This window comes from Zeus faber, assembly GCF_960531495.2.
Source record: "Zeus faber genome assembly, chromosome: 22".
Lineage (NCBI taxonomy): Eukaryota > Metazoa > Chordata > Actinopteri > Zeiformes > Zeidae > Zeus > Zeus faber.
The window spans coordinates 19,674,498-19,693,910 of NC_137209.1; the positions used below are offsets into that span (position 1 = coordinate 19,674,498).

Consider the following 19,413-nt stretch of genomic DNA (forward strand, 5'->3'; position numbering starts at 1 on the left):
ACCTACAGAAAATGATAGTAAATGGGAAACACTGGGGCTCCCCGACAGTACATCGAGAAAGTGCTTTACTGCATTATAATCTCCAAGATGCTGCATTTTCCGTGAAATCTTTATTGAATGTTCGTAACAAATTGGTCAAGGAATTTAAAAAGGAGGGCAAACACTGCAGCTGATAAATACGAAACAAACATTTCCTCAAAAAAAAATAAATAATAATAATTAAGCCTTTACACAGAATGCACATCAAATAAATTCAATTAAATCAAATCAATTGCATAGAATAAGAGGGCACTTGGCTACCAAGAGAGACAGGGCATTTTAATTTTCTAAAAAATAAAATAAATAAAAACAAACAAACCAAAAAATGGATAAAATGGCAGCATAGGGGGCCCCCTGGTGGCTTCAGGGGCCCGATGCAACCGCATGTAGCAAGAAACGGCCCTGGCCGAAAGAGACCCGAGAGCCCCAAGTCAGAAAAGTCAGCAGAGGCCACGGCTTGTGGGCCGGATGGCGAGTAACACCAACCGAAGCAAACCAACCAAGAGTGGGAAAGCGGAACCCATGGCTGTAGCGAGTCACTGGTAAAAAAAAAAAAGGGGGGAAGAGCCGAACTCTCCATCGCTGCGGCTCGGGACGCAACCCCGACGCACGTTCCCCGCAGGGTTATTTTTCTTGAGCTTAATGCCCAGAAGTTTAACTTGTCATTCGCGGGACTTTTTCGCCTCATTTGGAAGTTTGTGTCAAGCCAGCGCTAATTGTCGTTGTCAAATTAGTTCCCACTGCAAATTAAGTGGGTTATTTTGTTTTGTTGTCAGGGACATAAACAGCACTCCGCGCTAACGCCGCTTCGGGTGGAATTAATCAAGGTGAATTTGAAGCGACTCCGACATTAGTATTCCCTCTCCGTTTAGCCGCCGCGGCAAAAACAACCCAAATTCATCCGTCTCGGCCGACGCCAGCCCCCCCGCCCCCCCCCCCCCTTTGGACTTCACAATAAGAGCCCCCGCCCCGCCCGTTGCCGTCAGCCGAGATGGATCGACTACCCCTCACTCAATTAAAGGTCGCGGGGAACTGATGAGTCGTCATTTCCGAAAAATCAACACTCTGAAAGCCCGAAACTCCACCGTGAGTCATGGTCTGCTATTATTATTGTTCTTCACGGTAGAATTGCCAGAGGTTCACCTATAATAATAATAATAATAAAGATAATACACTCCTGGACATTGATAACCCTGCACTTTGGAGAGACACTCTCCCGTGGGAACCATTTGTTCTGCAGCTGGTGAGATGCCCTTCAGGTGCAGGATATTTAGTTATCGCTGTGAGTGATGGTTGCTTTATGCTGCAAACTGGAACTCTGCCGCGCTGCTACTTGCTCTGACATCCAACGTCTCCGGCTCCCTGAGACATCGCCCGTTTCCCGGAGAAGACGGATGCATCGATTCTTTATTCATCCCCAGAGGGAAGCGTGGTGCTACAGCAGCTCACGTCAAAACCACTAATAAAGTAATGTACAACAAACCTAAAATGAACCAAAGAAATGCTAGGGCAGTATATAATAAACGTACCGTTTGATATATTAATGATATGCCTCAAAATACATATTTAATATTAGGCAATAAACCTAAAATACTTTTTTTTTAAATTGGAAAAAATTGTAATATACAATAATTCCAAAATAGAAAAATCTATATACAGTAAACATAGATTTAAATATTGAAATAAAACCTACAAAATTATCAATAAACAAGAACAATTTGGCAACACGACATAATTTAAGAATTCACAGCGAACAATGCATCTCTGCATCAACAATTCACGTCCTGACCAAAATAGCGAGTTTATTTTTTGCAAGCTCGCAGGTTGACGCATACAAAATAAAAACGGCATACTATGACAAGTAAAAAAAAACAAAAAAAAAACGTCACGTCACTTGGGAGCCGATTTTTATCGCTGTCCCAACGGCCATACTGGATCCTGTACACTTTTGTAAACCTCTGCAATTAAAGGGAAGATGAGGTAATGCATTTACAGCCGCGTGACTCAGCGTTAATTAGTGCACGACGTCATGAAGACCCGAGGCTCCACATTAATAAAATCAATAAAGCGCTATCAGTTAATGTGGTGGATTAATACTTGGCATATGGAAACTTGCAGGCACGTCATCTTACCCTGTCTCACGTCATGCTCCGAGCGCATGACATCATGTTGGATGACTTCCACACGGCTGAGGGTGACGCAAACCTCTATTCAAGTGCTAATCCGTCAGATTATACTCTACCAAAATGTTGCACTTTTTAATAGCTTGCACTTTATAAGAACCAGTCATTCAATGTGTTTGCGCTACGCCCGGGCTCCGCTACCGTATATGCTGCTCCCCCCCACCCCAATGTTGGTGGCGGGGTCCGCCACGCGCACAAGGAGCGAGGGGGCGGCCACGGTGATTTTGCTGAAGCAGCTTTGTGTCATATGTAACTGTCCATATGGATGAACGTTCACAAAATATCGGCACCACCTCCAATGGCCAGATTGCCCGTTGCGCACCTTAAAGTATCTGGAATTTTTAATGTATTTTATTTGTATGTTTTATGCACATAGTTGTGCATTGTGTTCGATTATTTTAAGTTTGCATTGCTGTCATTTATTTATTTATTTATTTATTTATTTATTACATACATGCATAACAGAACAACTCCTCTAAGTAAAAGTAGTCATTGAAAACCCCAGTCAAATTCCCTGTAGTTGTAACCCCCCACCCCCCCCCCAACACCACTTTAATTCTGCAGGTCGACCGTCAGCGACGCATCTTCAGCTCCAAGCGCTGCTGCACCCTTTACCCCCGGGCTTCACCGCTCGCCTCGGAAACAGCGCTGAATAGAGATGAATAAGGACTATCATAGTAAGTCATACATTGAGTTTCTGGGATGTGTAGTGTTCTGTATCTGGGAGGGGAAGCCTGCAAATCTCCCCCCCCCCGTTGCTGCTCAGTTGCCAAACTTGGTGACAGCGACGGCTCCGACGGACTGAGAAAACGGGGCCGGGCAGGTTCATTTCCGTGGCACGTTTCACAGGCAAGGGCAACTCAAAGTGCTTTACACGAGGCATAAAAGACGTTTTATAGAGGCAGGGTGAAATAATAATAAAAAATAAAAATAAACACGGGAATGAACCAAAAACAGATTAAAGAGACAATAAAAAGGGGAAAACAAAGTCCAACGTGCAATTAAAAACCAGCTGATTATTCACTGAGCCCAGCTTCCGTTGACAGTTTAAGAGTCCGTTTCAAGGGAACCGGTGAGTTACCGGGGATTAACTGCGCGCTGTAGCTTAATGGGGCCTTCGGGGGGCCCTCAGCATCTGGGGGGGCCCCTGGGTGGTGGGCTACCTCCAGCTAATGACCCCAAACATTGCCTAAGAAATATTTTTCTTTCCAAACAAAACTACTCTGTATGCATGGCATTCTACCCCGGGGGGAGGTCGCTGCTTTTCCGAGCCGGGCTCCCACGCGGAGACGTCATGCAGCGATTAAAGGGATCATTTACGGGACGCTTTATTTTTGGAGCGTAGCGGCGGGTTTGGGGCGCCGCTCCACCTGCGTTGGGCTGCAGCTCAGTGCACGCATCGGCTCGGGTGGGAGGGGGCGAATCACACGACAGGCCTTGGGTTTTGGCGGGACGGGTGGGGTGCGAGCGATGCGGGCGGGGACGTGGCGGGTGGCTGCCATCTTGCCCGTCACACCCCAGCCCTGGCGCACGGCGCCTCCGTCCCGTGAGTTTGACGCCACTCGTATGGGCCTAGAACACATACGCTCGTATCTTACTCGGAACAACTCTCCACCGGACCGGACTCCGCGGGGCAGGAGGGGAGCCAGGGAGTCGGGGTCGACTTGCTCGCAGTTTTAACTCCAACAGCGCACGTAGAGCGCCGGGCTCTTCCGGGGTGGCGGGGGGCGCGGGGCGGGCTCCTTTTCTCCCTCGACTAAGAGGCCACATGACCGACTGCTGCTCCACTTTTCCTGGAATGAATTAGCTCTGTTTTGTCAAAACATGTCGTCTGATGTTTCTACGTCCCCCCCCCCCATGTACATGTACAAAAAAGAAAGACATTTCCCAACAGGGCTAGACTGGGACAAAAATTTGGCGGTGCCATTTTGTAAGAGAGCATCTGTTACGCACGGCCCGCTACGCATGTTGCTTCTATTGCTTCGTTCAATAAGGAACGGAGTGAAATAAAATCCAAAATAATGTCATATCTCAAAAGCGGAGCTATTGAAGAGCTGCCGCTCATACGCTAGTTCTCTCTTGCAGGTACTGAGCTTATGTAGTTAATATACTTTTCAACTGACATTGAAGACACTAATGTCAATACAATTTGGTGACTTCAAGTCGGTTCTATCTCATTTTGACTTTGCGACACTGTTCTTGCCCCCGGAGGAATCATGTTCTTTACTTTAGTTTAAAAAAAAAAAAAAAAAAAAAAAAAAAAAAAAAACGACAAACAAGGTGAGATGCCTGATGGGGAGCGATCGCAGAAACCCTTCCCCCCCGCCATTCAATTCCACAGTTACTTATGTAACGCAATGAATTGCTTCGCCGCCTGGTGGAGGAGGGTGGGAGTGCAGCAGTTTGACAGGTTTTTGGTTTTTTACCCCCAGAACTTTGACAGCTCCTACTATGGGGTGTGGGCTCACTAACTATAGGGTGAGGTGTCATTTCATTCAAGGACTATGAGAAGTAATCATATCAGACAAGAACTATGAGAAATAGTCACCACATCATGCAAAAACTATGAGAAACAGTTTCCACATCATGAACACACAAGAGAAAATACAAGAACTTTGAGAAATAGCCATGATGTCATTCAAGAGCTATGAAAAACAGCCATCAATCAAGAACAATTTGAATTAATCATCATATCACACAATAACTAAATAAGTGACTGAACTAGTTAGTGATCTAGGTATTGTATGTTGTGTTTCTGGGGAAAGGCCCTCCACACACTGCAAATTAACGGCTGCAATGTCAGTCTGCCAGCGTGGGGGGCGGTGCTGAGCAGCAGCTGTGAAGCGCTTTGGAACCGTCCCCCCGCCCGTTCGAAAGGGCCCAAAGTTTTCAATTCACCGTCCCCGACCCCCGGAGCGCGGGTGACGGGCGTGTTCCCGGCCCTCACGCGGCCGGGCCCGTGTTCACTCACCGCAGTAAAAGTGTCGGGTTTGCGGGTTCCAGGTCCGTGCGGCGTGATCTACCGTCCGTCCTGGGAATCATTCCCCCCCCAGGCCTCGGTGACGGCCATCTGGGGCCATAACCGTGCAGCTGTCCGACTCCAAGTTCCCCCCGAAAAAAAGTGTCGCTGTGAAATAAAACACAAAAAAGTTACGGGCCCGTGTTCACAAGCTGGGACTGGGAGAGATGGGTTTTTGGATCGCTTTGCTGGAATATTGGATTTTGAATAGTAAATGCTTGGCGTTTTATTATTAACTCTGTGAGATAGACAGATAGACAAACAGATAGACAGATAGATACAGGCAGACAGATAGGTCAGACAGCACTATTATTTTCCCTCTTGATAGACTATATTCATCCCACAGAGGGTAATTGAGGTGCACGACTATTAGAGTAATTACGGTTAGACAAATAAATGGAATTTTGAAACATAAAATTAATCTAAAAATGAACAGAAAATCATAAAATAAACCTCCCAATAAACAAAAACACGAGCAGACAAAGAGACCTCACCGCAGAAGGAACGTCCCACTCCGCGGTCCGGAACCATTTTGCCAGTGATGCAACGTCTCTGAATTCAGGATATTTTCTCTTCAAACAGCGCCAACGAATCACCTTCTCTCACCGCCGCGTCGCTTCTCAGGCAAATCCAACTCCCCGGCAACGACTCTGCGGCGGCTCCCGGGTTTGGGCCCGGAGTCAAAGCTGTGGCCGTGGGGGTAATTGGGCGCAGATGCAGGCGATCAGATAATCAGACCTGGAGTGAGGGTTCCGGGCGCACCCTTTTTCAAAGGCGACCCGGAGGTTTTGGACAAAGGCCGCTCGGGCCACTGAGTGAAAATGGAAAAGGGGAATGTCGGGAAGAAAACAGGGAAAAAGACAACCGCCAGAAGGGATACAGTGTTGAAACCGTGAGACAGGTCATCCCACGGCCACCAGGGGGCAGGATCCCACTGCCGCGTGCAGTTTCCCCAATTCAGTGTAAAGCCAATTTTAGACTATTTTTTTTTTGTGCCTCAGTATGTTCCTAATGTCACAATGTTTTTCTAAATCACATCGCAGACACACGTCAGAAGGCGTCAACTTGGATCTCGACATCCCCGGGGGCCTCTTTTTCCTCATTGACGTCCAATGGCGGCCGTTCGCCGCGCCGCAGCTGAGCCCCTCGCTCGGTCGCACCTTAGCTCCGCGTTTCGGCCGCACGCCGACGCACGACGGGATCGCACCGGACGCCGGGCCGGGACGATCCGGAAGCCGGGGGCAGAGTCGGCTTTCCATCTGGGCCGCGGGCCCTCTGCACGGCCGCTCACGCTACGCCAAGCGCCGCAGCGCCGGGACGTGAAGCCCACCGACTGTGCCGCAGCTGCCTGGAAAAGGAAGCCACGGGAACGTCCAGCCTTGGAGAAAAAAATAAAATTAAATTAAAAAAAAAAAAGCTCTGAGTGGGCGTCAAGTCTTGAGCGCGTGGAAAGGTTTCAGCCCGAGAACAGAAATCCCCGGCGATCAGAGATATTCAACTCTGAGTAGATGCAGGAAAAAAAGCGCTTCCCCCGCCGTGCATTTCCAATCCACCGGAGGGATTCGGCCTTAACATACTTTAGTGATGTTTCATTGGATTATCCCGGTTCCGGGTGATGCAAGGTCGTCCGTCCTGCCCCCTGCTTCCTCCCCTCGCCGCTGCCCTGCTTGATTGGCTCGGCTGCCGGACGCGGCGGAGACGCCGACCGGCCGCTTGATTGCGCTACGCGGCGGTCGAACGCGGCGCCCGATCTGAAAGTCGGATGTCGGGGCCGACGGGAGGGATTTTACATTTGGTGCTTTGACAGGGCGGCGGAGGCTCGGGCGGCATGCCCAAATTTCACTTAGAAATCCGGCGTTCCGCCTGCGGGGAACGCCGGATTTCTAAGAGAAATTTCGGGCTGTGAGGACTCTGAGACTTTACCGAGATTAAAGTCTTCAGAAATAATCTCGAAATATGTCGTCATACGTTTTGATGAAAGGGGAGACTCCCCCCCTTTGCATTTGATTAGAACCCCGTGAAAATACATTTAAAAAATCAATAATGAAAGAAAGCCCTTGCGTTGCAAGATCGAAACTGCGAGGCCGTTCTCATTTCAGTCACCCATCAGTGAAAAACGGTAAACAAAAGGAGTTCGGTGGGTTTGGGCGGTGAGCGGGGGACGACTTCCCGGAGAGTCAGAAGAGTCGGTTCGGCTCCGAGTCGTGCATGGAATTCTCACAAGGATCGTCTGTGTCAAAATGATCTATTTAGGTGGAAAGCGAAGAGTGAGTCAGTCACAATCATTGTTAATTATGTCAAATACTGTCACCTTTTTTTTTTTAATTATTTAATTCAGTCCTCTGTGATTATTTTCAGATTGTGAGTCAAACACTTTTTTTTTTCCCCCCTCTTTTTTTGCCCGAGTGACTCCAGATTCCAGAGTCGTTTAGTGGAGTTGTTCACTGCGAACGAATCGTTTGAGTCTTACATCACCATCGGTTAATAAGCCATAATGACAAGCACAGCGCTACGCCTGCTGTGATGTTTTTAGTGGTAAACGGGGCCGGGCTTTAGTCTTCCTGCATATGTCAACGCTCAGCGCTGCAGTTTTATCTCTTTTTTAGAGTCGTCACATCAAGACTTAACTAATCTAGAGGTTGTTTTTGTTTTGGTTTTTTTTGGTCCTTGACCTCCCAGAACAGGTCATTGGCAGCTCGACAGCAGTTTGCTGGATGCGGAGTAAAAGGACGTTGAATCAGAACAAGTGCTGGAGGTGATCGAAACATTTAAACACTTATTCCCCCCCACCCCACTTTGATGGGGGAGAGAAGTTGATGAGAATGAAAGGCGCCGGATGAGCGGCTGCTCGGGGAAATCAATTGATTTAGTCGCGCCGAGGCCGCTCAGTTATTTATTGCCTGTCAGCGTGCGCCGTTAGTTCCATTTAATTCCTGCTGCAGGAAAAAAAAAAAAAAAAAAAAAAAAAAAAAAAAGCGCAGAGGAGATTGGAAGACAAACCTCGTGGAAACGAGGTCTGCTCTTTTCTTGGGGGGGGGGGGGGGGGGGGATTAAAAGAAAATGGCGTTTCAATAACACACAAACGTCCTCCGGGAGCGAGCGTTTCACATGTTGGCCACACCGACGGTGCCGCCGTAGCGAGCGAGCTGCGACGGCGAGGCGGTGCATGTATATTTAATAGCCTCCTGATCCTCCACTTTGGGGAAATTAGTTTGTTATTAATAGACGACGCAGTTGCATGAAGTGATTTCCTGGACGGCGCAGGGGTCGACAGACTTCCTCGCTGCCGCGCGTTGGCGGCTACTTCTTTGATCCAGACTTGGGTCAGGTGACTGGGTTGGTTGGAGGTTGGTCAGGTGACTGGGTTGGTTGGAGGTTGGTTGGGGGTTGGTTGGAGGTTGGTTGGAGGTTGGTTGGAGGTTGGTCAGGTGACTGGGTTGGTTGGGGGTTGGTTGGAGGTTGGTTGGAGGTTGGTCAGGTGACTGGGTTGGTTGGAGGTTGGTTGGGGGTTGGTTGGAGGTTTGCCAGGTGACTGGGTTGGTTAGAGGTTGGTTGGAGGTTGGTCAGGTGACTGGGTTGGTTGGAGGTTGGTTGGGGGTTGGTTGGAGGTTTGCCAGGTGACTGGGTTGGTTAGAGGTTGGTTGGAGGTTGGTAAGAGGTTGGTTGGTTGGGGGTTGGTGGGTTAGAGGTTGGTTGGCGGTTGGGATTTGCTGGTTGGTTGGTTGGTAAAAGGTTGGTTGGTTAGAGGTTGGTAGTAAGTTGGCTGGCTGGTTGGTTGGGGGTTGGTAGTTGGTTGGTTGGGTGTTGGTGGTTGGTTGAATGGTTGGTTGGAGGGAGGTTGGTTGGTTGGAGGGAGATTGGTTAGATGTTTGTTGGGGGTTGGTTAGAGGTTGGTTGGGGTTTGGTGGTTGGTTGGAGGTTGGTTGGCCCGATGGTTGGAGGTCGGTTGGGGGTTGGTTGTTTGGTTGTGGTTGATTAGAGAGTGGTTGGAGGCTGGCTGGTTGGTTGTTGGGTAGATTGGTTGGATCAACCTCCAACCAATGGATGGTCAGTCAATCAATAACCCAAAACACATTAAATATATCTAAGCAACATGTGAAGTACAAGTACAACTTCAGTGGTTTCAAATCAACAACTTTAGAACATCATAGTGAATAATAAAAATACACTTAATATGCTCAGGACACTTCAGAGAACACACTTCAGTTCTGTGTACTCCACCTTGTTTTCCTTGCCTGCATGTCCTGTTACTTCGTTCATTAGTCTTTTGTCTCTGCCGCAACCAGACCACACAACTCCCATGAAATAAAATGCACAAATACAAAAAAATACACATTCACCAATTAAATTGGCGGTGCGTGTTTGTTTACTGTTCAAATGTTGTTGTTGCCGTAGAGGCTTGTTGGTAAGTCTATGAACTGCACCGCGTTCCAAATTATTATGCAAAATTATATTTTTCTCTGATTTTCCTAAATAGTCGATGCAAATGACAGTCAGTATAATTATGCACAACAGAGTTTCAAAACATGTTATAGATTGTAAAGAACTGAAAATGGTCGTTTGTTGAATGTGCAGCATGAGGAGTCATATTTACTGGAATCAAAAGCTATTTCAATCAAAAGCATCTGAACAGGCCAAGTTCCATGTGAACATAGGAGCCTTCTTTCATATCACCTTCACTGTTCTTGCCTCCATTGAACTTGAATTTCTTTGCAGGATGTCAGAACAGCCTCCCAGAGCTGCTGGTTTGATGCCAACTGCCCCCACCCTCATAGATCTTTTGCTTGAGGATGCTCCAAAGGTTCTCAATAGGGTGGAGGTCAGGGAAGGATGGGGGCCACACCATGAGTTTCTCTCCTTTCATGCCCATAGCAGCCAATGACAGAGGTTTTCCTTGCAGCATGAGATGGTGCATTGTCAGGCATGAAGATGGTTTTACTACGGAAGGCCCGGTTCTTCTTTTTCTCTTCCTTCAGGGGCCCTAAAGGGGCCCACCAGCTCTCTCCCCATGACTCCGCCTCCTCCTTGCTGACGTGGCAGCCTTGTTGGGCCATGGTGGCCATCCAACCATCCACTACTCCATCCAGGGTTGCACGGCACTCATCAGTAAACAAGGCTGTTTGAAAATGAGTCTTCATGTATTTCAGGGCCCCCTGCAACCGTTTCTGCTTGTGAGCATTGCTTAGGGGGGGCCCAATAGTAGCTTTATGCACAACTACAAGCCTCTGGAGGATCCTACACCTTGAGGTTGGTGGGACTCCAGAGGCACCAGCGGCTTCAAATACCTGTTTGCTGCTTTGTAACGGCATTTTAGCAGCTGCTCTCTTCATCCCATGAATTTGTCTGGCAGAAACCTTCCTCATTCTGCCTTTATCTGCACCAACCCGTCTGTGCTCTGAATCAGCCACAAATCTCTTCACAGTACGATGATCACCCTTAAGTTTTTGTGAAATATCTAATGTTTTCATACCTTGACCAAGGCATTGCACTATTTGAGGCTTTTCGGCAGCAGAGAGATCCTTTCTCTTTCCCATGTTGCTTGAAACCTGTGGCTGCTTCATAATGTGGAACGTCCTTCTGAAGCAGTTTTCCTTTAATTGGGCTCACCTGGCAAACTAATTATCACAGGTGTCTGAGGTTGATTCCAGTGATGCAAAGAGCCCTGAGACACAACACCATCCATGAGTTGAATTGAAAAACAAAAAATGTAATGTTTATGACACTTTAATCCAATTTGCATAATCATTTGGAACGCGGTGTTCAAGCCTGGGCATCTTCGCCACGCCCGGTCGGCTGAGCCAATAAACCGGATGGGATCTCACCACACGCTTTTATTCTGTTCCCCCCCCCCCCTCTCCCTCCGGCTCCGATGGCGGTTGAACTATAAATAGCGGCGTGACACGGATACATGGGATGTCGGGAGCCTCCGCACACATCACTTCACGATCTACAGACGGTTTTGGATGCGACGGCTCAACAACGAAGGCCTTTGAATTCGGCGGGCGTCTCCCCCTCTGAGTGCCCTCACCCGGAAATAACGATCCACCGACGAGCCGGTCATCCCGAATGATAAGCGTCAGCATCCTCAGGGCGGTGCCTTCGGCTCCGACGGCGGCTGAACTATAAATAGCGGCGCGGCCGTGGATACTTGTCATATCGAGAGCCTCCGTGCACTTCACTTCATGATCTCTCTGAAAGGTTTAGAATCAACGGAGTCCCGGTTAAACAACAGAAGGGCCTTTGGGCCCAGCACAAAAAGACAATCAATTGAGCTAATTTCGGACGAGCCGGACATCCGGGATGCTAAACACGACACCTTAACGCTGTCGCATTCGGGTCAGACTGTAACAATGTGCGCTCGTGATCATGATCTCCACAGAAGGGTTAGAACTGACACGGGGCCCCGGTCAAGCTCATTTTTGGATGAGCCGGTCATCCCGAATGATAAACCCAAAATCCGTACAGTGATGCATTCGGCTCCGACAGCGGCATGCCTGTGGATACTTGAGAAATCGAGCCCTCAGTGCACTCATGGTCCTTCACGGTCTACGCACGAAGGTTTCAGAGCCGACAAGAGTCTCCGATTCGACAGCGAAAAAAGGTCTTTTCAGCGCATTTTGTACGATCCACTCATTCCCAATGATGTTTTACTCCACGTTCTAACGGTGAAAAGTGACACCGGCAGATCCTTTTGGCACCAACAATACCAGCTAAATGCATGTGTTTTAACACCCCCCCCCCCCCCCATCTTTTATTTTCCTTCACCCTGCAAAAAAAAAAAAAAGCTTTTAAGCGCCACCACCAGAGAGGCACTTGGGGCGGTTATTGGGCCTTTTATGGCCTCCCAAGGGGCGGGTGGAGCTCTGCATCTGCATGTAATTGCACACACACACCCAACCTTACCGTTTAGCAGCTACCGAATAAATTACTGCAAAAGAAACAAAACGAAAAAAAAAAACCCCCACTCTTAAACATTAAGTGAGAGGATGCTATAAATTCCAGACGCTGAAAAAGAAGCAGAAATTAATTTAAAAGCTACTCCCGGTTGCGGGGCGTCTGCGGCGCCGGCGTATCAGCAAATTCTATTTAAAGAGTTTTCGGAAGAGATTTTTAAATGCCATTTTGGAGGCAAATTTCAAAGCAATTTTCTTCCCATTTCCTCGCGTTAACGGAATCCTGGTTTGAGTTTGGAGGCTGAAATGCACTCAAAACTCGATATTGTTCTGCTTCGTTCTCCCCAGAGGAAGGTCCCCTTTCTGGAATAAAGGACGTATGCAAATTGTGTTACTTATTCACAAGTACGGAATTTAATATCCCACCGCGAAAAGAATCAAATTCCAGACTTTTGGATTCACTTTAAAAGGCCCACAGCTAAGTTGCTCTAATACATTACTTCAACTTTCCGAGCAGAGAGGCACTTCTGCCTGATCAGAGGCCGGCTCGTCTCAGTTTGATTTCATTTTGGAAGCTCTTCTTCCCTTCGCAATGTCGGAGAAGTGGGAAGTTTTTCGGAACTGAGCTCTTCGAACAACACGTGCGATTCTCCTTTCCAGGTGAGTCGTCCGTCGCCGCGGAGGATTTCGAGGCGAAACAGAAAGACTTTTGCTGCGTCCAAAAACATCTCATTTTTGGATCATATTTACGATTTCCAAGTTGGTTGTTTTTTTTGTATAAAATCAAAACCACAGTATGTATCAGATAGTTTGCAAAAAAAAAACCCAAACATATACTTTGCATTCATTAAATTAATTCAACCAGAATGCCCAAAATGAGATAAAATCTCATCAACACATCATGCAGGTGGTCATTTTAAAAACATTACTTAAACATTTCAGCATTTTTGCTTTTAACAGCCACGCATACTAATTTTATTTTTTTACTTTTTTCGGTTCTACTCAGCCTGTGAGCAGAAAACAATTTTAATTTAAAATATTTAAAATATAAAGAATTTTGACGGCTATTGGTGTCAAAGGATATCAAATTTTGTGGTAGGGATGCAACGTCACGCTCGACTATAAAGAAAACCAAAATAAATAACTGATTTCCGTTTTAATAACAAAGTCGGTTCAACCTGAAAAACCAAAACGTGTTCCTTGAATAAAAAATTATTATTCACTAAAATCCATAAACTCTGGAACTCCCAGGACTCCACCTGCTCCGCCAGCATCAGATCCACTCTTAACGGTGAGATGATGTTGCCATCTAGTGTCCAGAGGGGGAACTGCAGCTGCTTCTCCAGTTCTCCACCTGAACAGTTACTGAATTTTGTTTTTCTACAATCAACATCATGTTGGCCATACAAAAACATTAATAGATCATTTCATCGATATCTTGAAGATATCTGTAAAAAACAAACAAACAAAAAAAACAAAACAATTTAAAGTTGTTTGAAACAAACAATTGACGACAGAACAAACGTTTGCGGATCCAAGGAATCCACAAACCCACAGGGAGGGATCAGGGCTTTTTCCCGTCGCCGGCCTTCATCAGAGCCTTGATGGCCCGGGCCCTCATCTCTAGCTCCAGCAGCTCCAGCTGTTGGACGGACGGCTGGCCGGGGGCCGCGGCACCGCCCGCCGCCGGATGCGCCGGACCCTGGGCGGGAAGCCTGGGCGGGGCCCCGGGCTGCGACGCCGGCGCCGACCTCTCCCCCCGCGCCTCCTCCTTGCTGGACAGCGCCAGAATCTCACTGACGCTCTTGTCGATGTCCTTCTCCAGATCTTTCTTGGCCTCTCCTGGCGGAGGCGGGGGAGGGGGCGGCGGTGGCGGCGGGCCACTGGTGGGGAGAGGCGTTGTGGCGGACCCACCGCTTCCTCCTCCGGCTCCGCCCAAAACAGGAACCGGACCCGGCGCCCTGGCCGCGCCCGCCGCCGCGGCCTTGGCCGATGGGTCCGCTTTGAGCTCGTCCATGTCGCTGTCGCACGTGTCGGCGTGGATGCTCAGCACGTCGCTCTCCTCGCCCGAGCCCTCTAGTGGCAGGAAAGGACACAGGATTGCTGGGATTTGAACGTCATGCGACTCAGCGGCGACGACGCGTTTCCGCTCGGCCGCCCGCGCAAAAACCCCCGAACGAACCCGCGACTTTCCTGTAAAACGTTTTGTTTTCAAAATGGAGGAAAAGCTCGTTGTTATTGCTATTCAACGCTATGCACTGACAGAGACAACAAAAACAAAAAACGATGGAAGAAGATTTGGGAGGTAGTTGGGATCCCTGGTGAGGTTTGGCACTTGATGTGTGGGGTGATGCTGCATATATTAACATGTTAAAATGTTATATTATGTTTCATAAATAAATACTAATAAATATAACAACAAGCGTGTCACTTCATCATAAATACTTTTGCAAACGTCGAAATAAATGAATGCAGCTACATGCACGCTCATCTGTTTCTGCGTTGACATGGCAACCAGCCAGCGGTGAGCTGAACAGGGAACAAGCGACAGCCATGGCGTCCGGTGCAGGGTCGCGGTCAAAGGACGGGTCGGCCATTTTTCAAACCAAACCCGATTATGAAATTTAAACAAAATGTCCGCTCCCCATCAATGATCAGCTGTTCACAGCACCGTGAACACTGCTTTTTTTTGCCCAGCGTTTTTTTTTTTGTTTTTTTTATATGTTTCTGAATCACAGCGACATCACATTTCATTCAAGACGAGTTTTTGAAATTGCCGTATCGGCCGCAGCAGGTTGACAGCAGGAGGCGGCGCAACTTCCGGTTTCTAGTCTCTCATGTTAGCGGGGGATGGAGCCGAAAGAGCTGATTCGCGGAAAGAAAAACAAACAAAAAAAACAAGAAACGATCAAATACACTGACTGAGAACATCGGGAGTTTCGCGCGTTTGCCTTCGTGGAGGCCCAGTGAGAAGCCGCAGCAGAGCGCGAAGTTTCTCAGCGGTGATGTCGAGGGAGGCGGGGCATATTCACCTTGCTTCGGCTCCTCCGTTTTACCGGTTTCTTTGATGGAAGAGGTGGAGTCCACGTTGTTATCCTGCCTTGATGAGGGGAGAGAGAGAGAGAGAGAGAGAGAGAGGAAGAGCGAGAGGGAGAGAAATGGAATACGTTGAAATTAAATCCATCTGCGAGGCGGAACCGGCGCTGAAGTTAAATTACCAGCCTCGGGCGACTCACTGGCTCGCCAACGTCGCTTTCCCGCCTTTGTCATCATCTCCGGACGTCAACTCCTCCCCTGAAGGAAATCAAATGCAAATAAAAAAATAAAATAATGCACAGCAGCGACTCAAAGTTAAGTTTACGTTCCAATAAAACGACGCTGGTGATTCGGCGTCCTACCGCGGGGGGAACCTGGGCCTCACCTGCCAGGATCTGGAGCAGGTTGTTCTGCGAGAGCCGCTGCAGCTGCTCCCAGCAAAGCTTCTTGATTTCCTCCACGGTGCAACCCTGCGACGCAAACAGCCGTGGGACGGTTAATGCAACGCACAATGGTAAAAAAATATATAAAAATAAAAATTCCTGCGGGAGTAAGACACGACAGACATATTGACTTCCATCCTCCTTAAAATATCTGGGTGTTGTACGGGAGACATTAATTGCTATCTGATTCTGACTGGTCAACAGCGGGCGGCCATTTCTGAATGACAGCTGTTCCTCCGCCTGGCTTCACGGCATTTGTGTCGCGCCGCCCGCACGTTAGCACGTTAACACTGACACCGGGGAGTGGCGCCACCCTGTGACCCTACATGGGAACTGCAATGGAAGACTTGAGGTGAATGGGGAATGATGTCCATTTTCACATTAATAACAGTCATCGGGTTTGTCATGTGATAGAAATCATATAGAACCAGTTCAAATCAATATTCCGTCTACTAGTAACTTAGCAGGCAGCCACGTGATAAGCAGGATAACTTGCAGCCAGCCGCTCATTATCACAAAATAACCCCCGTCAGAGGGATACAAGCCCACCAGGCGGATAACACCCCGTCCGGGGGGGTTAGTAAGCGATAACGACAGGCGGGCCGTGCACTGTGATCCCTCAGAGCAGCACCTTGAGCTCGTCGGGCATCATCTTGCTGAGTTTCTTCTCCCCCAGGACGTGGAAACACTGCTGCAGCATCTCCTCCCTGTCGCCGACGTAGCCGCTAATGGGCTGGAAGGGCACAGCCAGGTCCAGCCCGCCCTCCTCGATGTCGCTGCCCACGCGGTCCAGCTCGGCGTCGGCCAGATCCTCCCGGGACGCCTGGATCGTTGCGGGCGGTGAGGGAAACAACATGTCAATTTTGGGAAAGACTGGGTTTAACGATGCAGTTTTTTTTTGGTTAAAAAGTTTGACCAGTTTGACCAAATAAAAATAAAATCCTACTTCCGAGTTGAGCATCAAAGTTAGTTATGAAGATCACGACACTGACATGGTTTTACGACAGTTTGATCCACAAGTCCTTTGTATTTATTTATTTATTTTTGACTGGAAAACTAAATTACAAGAAAAATCTGAAAAGGGGGGATTTTCCAAAATCCAGCTGGAAATCAGAATCAGTCTGGTACGGAATTAAACTCTATTAAGTTGTCCAGGTTCAGGTTATTTTTGTATAAATACAAACATAAATGAAATAGCAAAGTAAAATCAAGCGCAGCAAACAGGCACCTTGAGCAAAGATCAGCCAAAATAAATATATAGTGTATAACAACAATTAGACAACTAAAAGAGATGAGCTAATATAATTTAAAAAAATATTTACTAATGAATTAAAAACCGAATTTCATATTCACACACAGGCTTTTTGTCAAACAGGCTTGTTTATGGTGAATTAAATACAAGATTATTTAGTATTTCTGTTCTTAAAAATCACATCATTAGGTGGCTATAATTCAATAAGATGCTTTTTCAATAGAAAAATCTTTCTATAGGGTCTAAGTTCCATAAATAAAATAAATGTGATTAATCACGATTAATATAACATAACACATCAATCGGTTTATTCTTAGCCCTAGTTTATGTTCTCAATCATAAAGTCATAGATAACTTTAATCCGATGCACTGCTTTTTAAATAGAAACATATTTTTTAGGGTCAAATTTGAGTAAATCAAAAAAACACAAGTGATTAATCGCAATGTTTAGTCGTTGAGAGCCCTGTGATTAAAGTGATTCTCTGATTTTATGATTGGGTACAGAACGTATCTGTTCCCAATCATAAAAGCACATTTCAATCCGATGCACTTTTATTTTTTAATGAGAAACATCTCTCTTTAGGGTCAGATTTGAGTAAACCAAAGAAAAAAAAAACCCTTGATTAATGATTAATCGCGTTTAATCTTAGCCCTTCTTTCTGTTCTCAATCACCATAAAACCATCACTTTAATTCGATGCAATGGTTTTTAAATAGAAATGTCTTCCATTAAAAAAAACAAAACACAAAACACTGAGACTGAGACGGAGTTACTTTCCGCAAGCCATAAGAACTGTCAATGCTGAACTCACTGAGCCACACACACAGGCTCCACTACCTCACTGCACTGTATGTAGCATACTGTACCACATACTGTACCGCATACTGTGTCACTGTTCTGGGTTGTTCGTTGTGTGTTACCCTATTGCTGCGCCGTACTGTTGTATACTGTGCTGTATTATCCCACAAACACTACCTCACTTTATTCACATGCCACTTTAATGCACATATCTGTATATACATAATTAGCCTATCCCACATACATAAGCCTATTCCCTTTATCTATTTTGTACCCCCACCCTGCATTACCTTTGAGTTCTTATTTTATTTGATTCTATATATTTTTATTTTATTCTGTGGTATTCGACTTACTGCATTACGTTTTAGGAATCAGTTAGTTGGTCAAGTAGAAATTCTTAGGTAGCTGCTTCAGTCTCGGACATATTGTGTGTAATCACCGGGTGCGTTGCATCGACATTTCACTGCATATACTGTATGAAAGTATGTATCTGTATGTGACGAACAAAGCTCTTGAATCTTGAATTGGGGCCGAATTTGACGAAACAAAAAAAATGCGACTAATCGCGATTAATTGAGTGAATCGTTCGCAATAAGAAGAAGAAGAAGAAGAATAGTAGCAGTGCCTCTCCAGTTGACTCCATCAGCCTCTTCCTCCTGCTTCCAAGCTGCTCCTCACACTGGGAGCCGCTCCTCCGCTTCTCCTTGCCGCTGCTTTTACTCCTCTGCATGGCGCTACTATTACCACTGTTGTTAGTATTCGAAATCAACTCTGCTCCGTGGACGTTTAGCAGAAGAGTAACGAGGAGGAACCGCGACACGGCTCCGCCATTAGTCCGCCGCCGCTCAAACTCTTCTTCTACGGCGGATTCCTCTTCTTCTGTGACGTTTCACTGACGCGGACCGGCGCCGTCACCGCCCCCTGTCGACAGCCCCTGGTACTTGCACTTATTTACACAATATTTCTCTTTTTCTTACTGATGCATTATAGGATGTCATTATCAACAGATTCTTTACTCTCCTTTTATTTAAACTGAATGACATATTTTATATTATACTATAGTACTATGATATTGAGCGATACAATACATTATTGTGAAAAAAAACCACCTCCCTTAGATGCAAAAACATATTCCCACTTGATGAAACATGACAATGAAACTGGAAACTTGAAAAAAGTCAAATTGGCTCTTTGATTCAAATGCGTTCTACCGAGTGATTGTAATTTATCTCCATCAACAGCAGTAACCGTGTTTCGTCCTTTGAGACGCTCCCTTGGTTCCGACTGACGTCCCGGTGCTTCCACTGCCGCGGACTGAAATTTCGCATTCCACCCCAAAACAAACAATGTTGACGGAATAAATTATTCTTGTGAGGATTCCATTCGCAACTCGCGTTCGACCAAAATGAATCAAATGAACAAACGGTCGGGAAGTGGAAACGGCTCTTTTTACCAAGTCGCTCTTAAACGCCGAATCTCCAAAAGGTAAGACGAGCTTTTCCGGACTAATCGTGAGGGATGCTTCCATTTCCCGGTCTATTCCTGAAGCCCGGGCACAAATCAGCCTCAAAGAAACTCCGGATGAGACTCAAACAAACTCTCACTCTCAAGTTTCCCAGTCGTCAAATTTGTTTTTCGGCAGAGCGGCGAACGGAGGGCTCAGCGGCCGCTCTGCCGAGGCCGTAAATCACTCTAATTGGCCGCTCCACCGGCCGTCTAAAATACCTCTAAAATGAGGCGGGAGCGCCGG

General features: G+C 47.0%; 1 protein-coding gene across 2 annotated transcripts; it reads right to left on the minus strand.

Annotated features, from left to right (window-relative positions):
- Positions 1-6,580: 6,580 nt before the first annotated feature.
- caap1 (caspase activity and apoptosis inhibitor 1) lies at positions 6,581-18,502 on the minus strand. Of its 2 annotated transcripts, XR_013844745.1 has the most exons (7): positions 18,289-18,502; positions 16,245-16,436; positions 15,556-15,640; positions 15,371-15,428; positions 15,167-15,234; positions 13,394-14,210; positions 6,581-6,619 (listed from the first exon to the last, which is right to left on the minus strand). XR_013844745.1 is itself a non-coding variant. In XM_080023686.1 (6 exons), the coding sequence occupies exons 1-6, from the start codon at positions 18,391-18,393 to the stop codon at positions 13,699-13,701; spliced, it is 1,020 nt and encodes a 339-aa protein (XP_079879812.1). In that variant the 5' UTR covers positions 18,394-18,502; the 3' UTR covers positions 13,282-13,698. The 2 variants fall into 2 exon arrangements, 1 of the variants encoding a protein (XP_079879812.1); XM_080023686.1 differs by lacking the exon at positions 6,581-6,619 and having other exon boundaries at positions 13,282-14,210.
- Between the last annotated feature and the right edge of the window lie 911 nt (positions 18,503-19,413).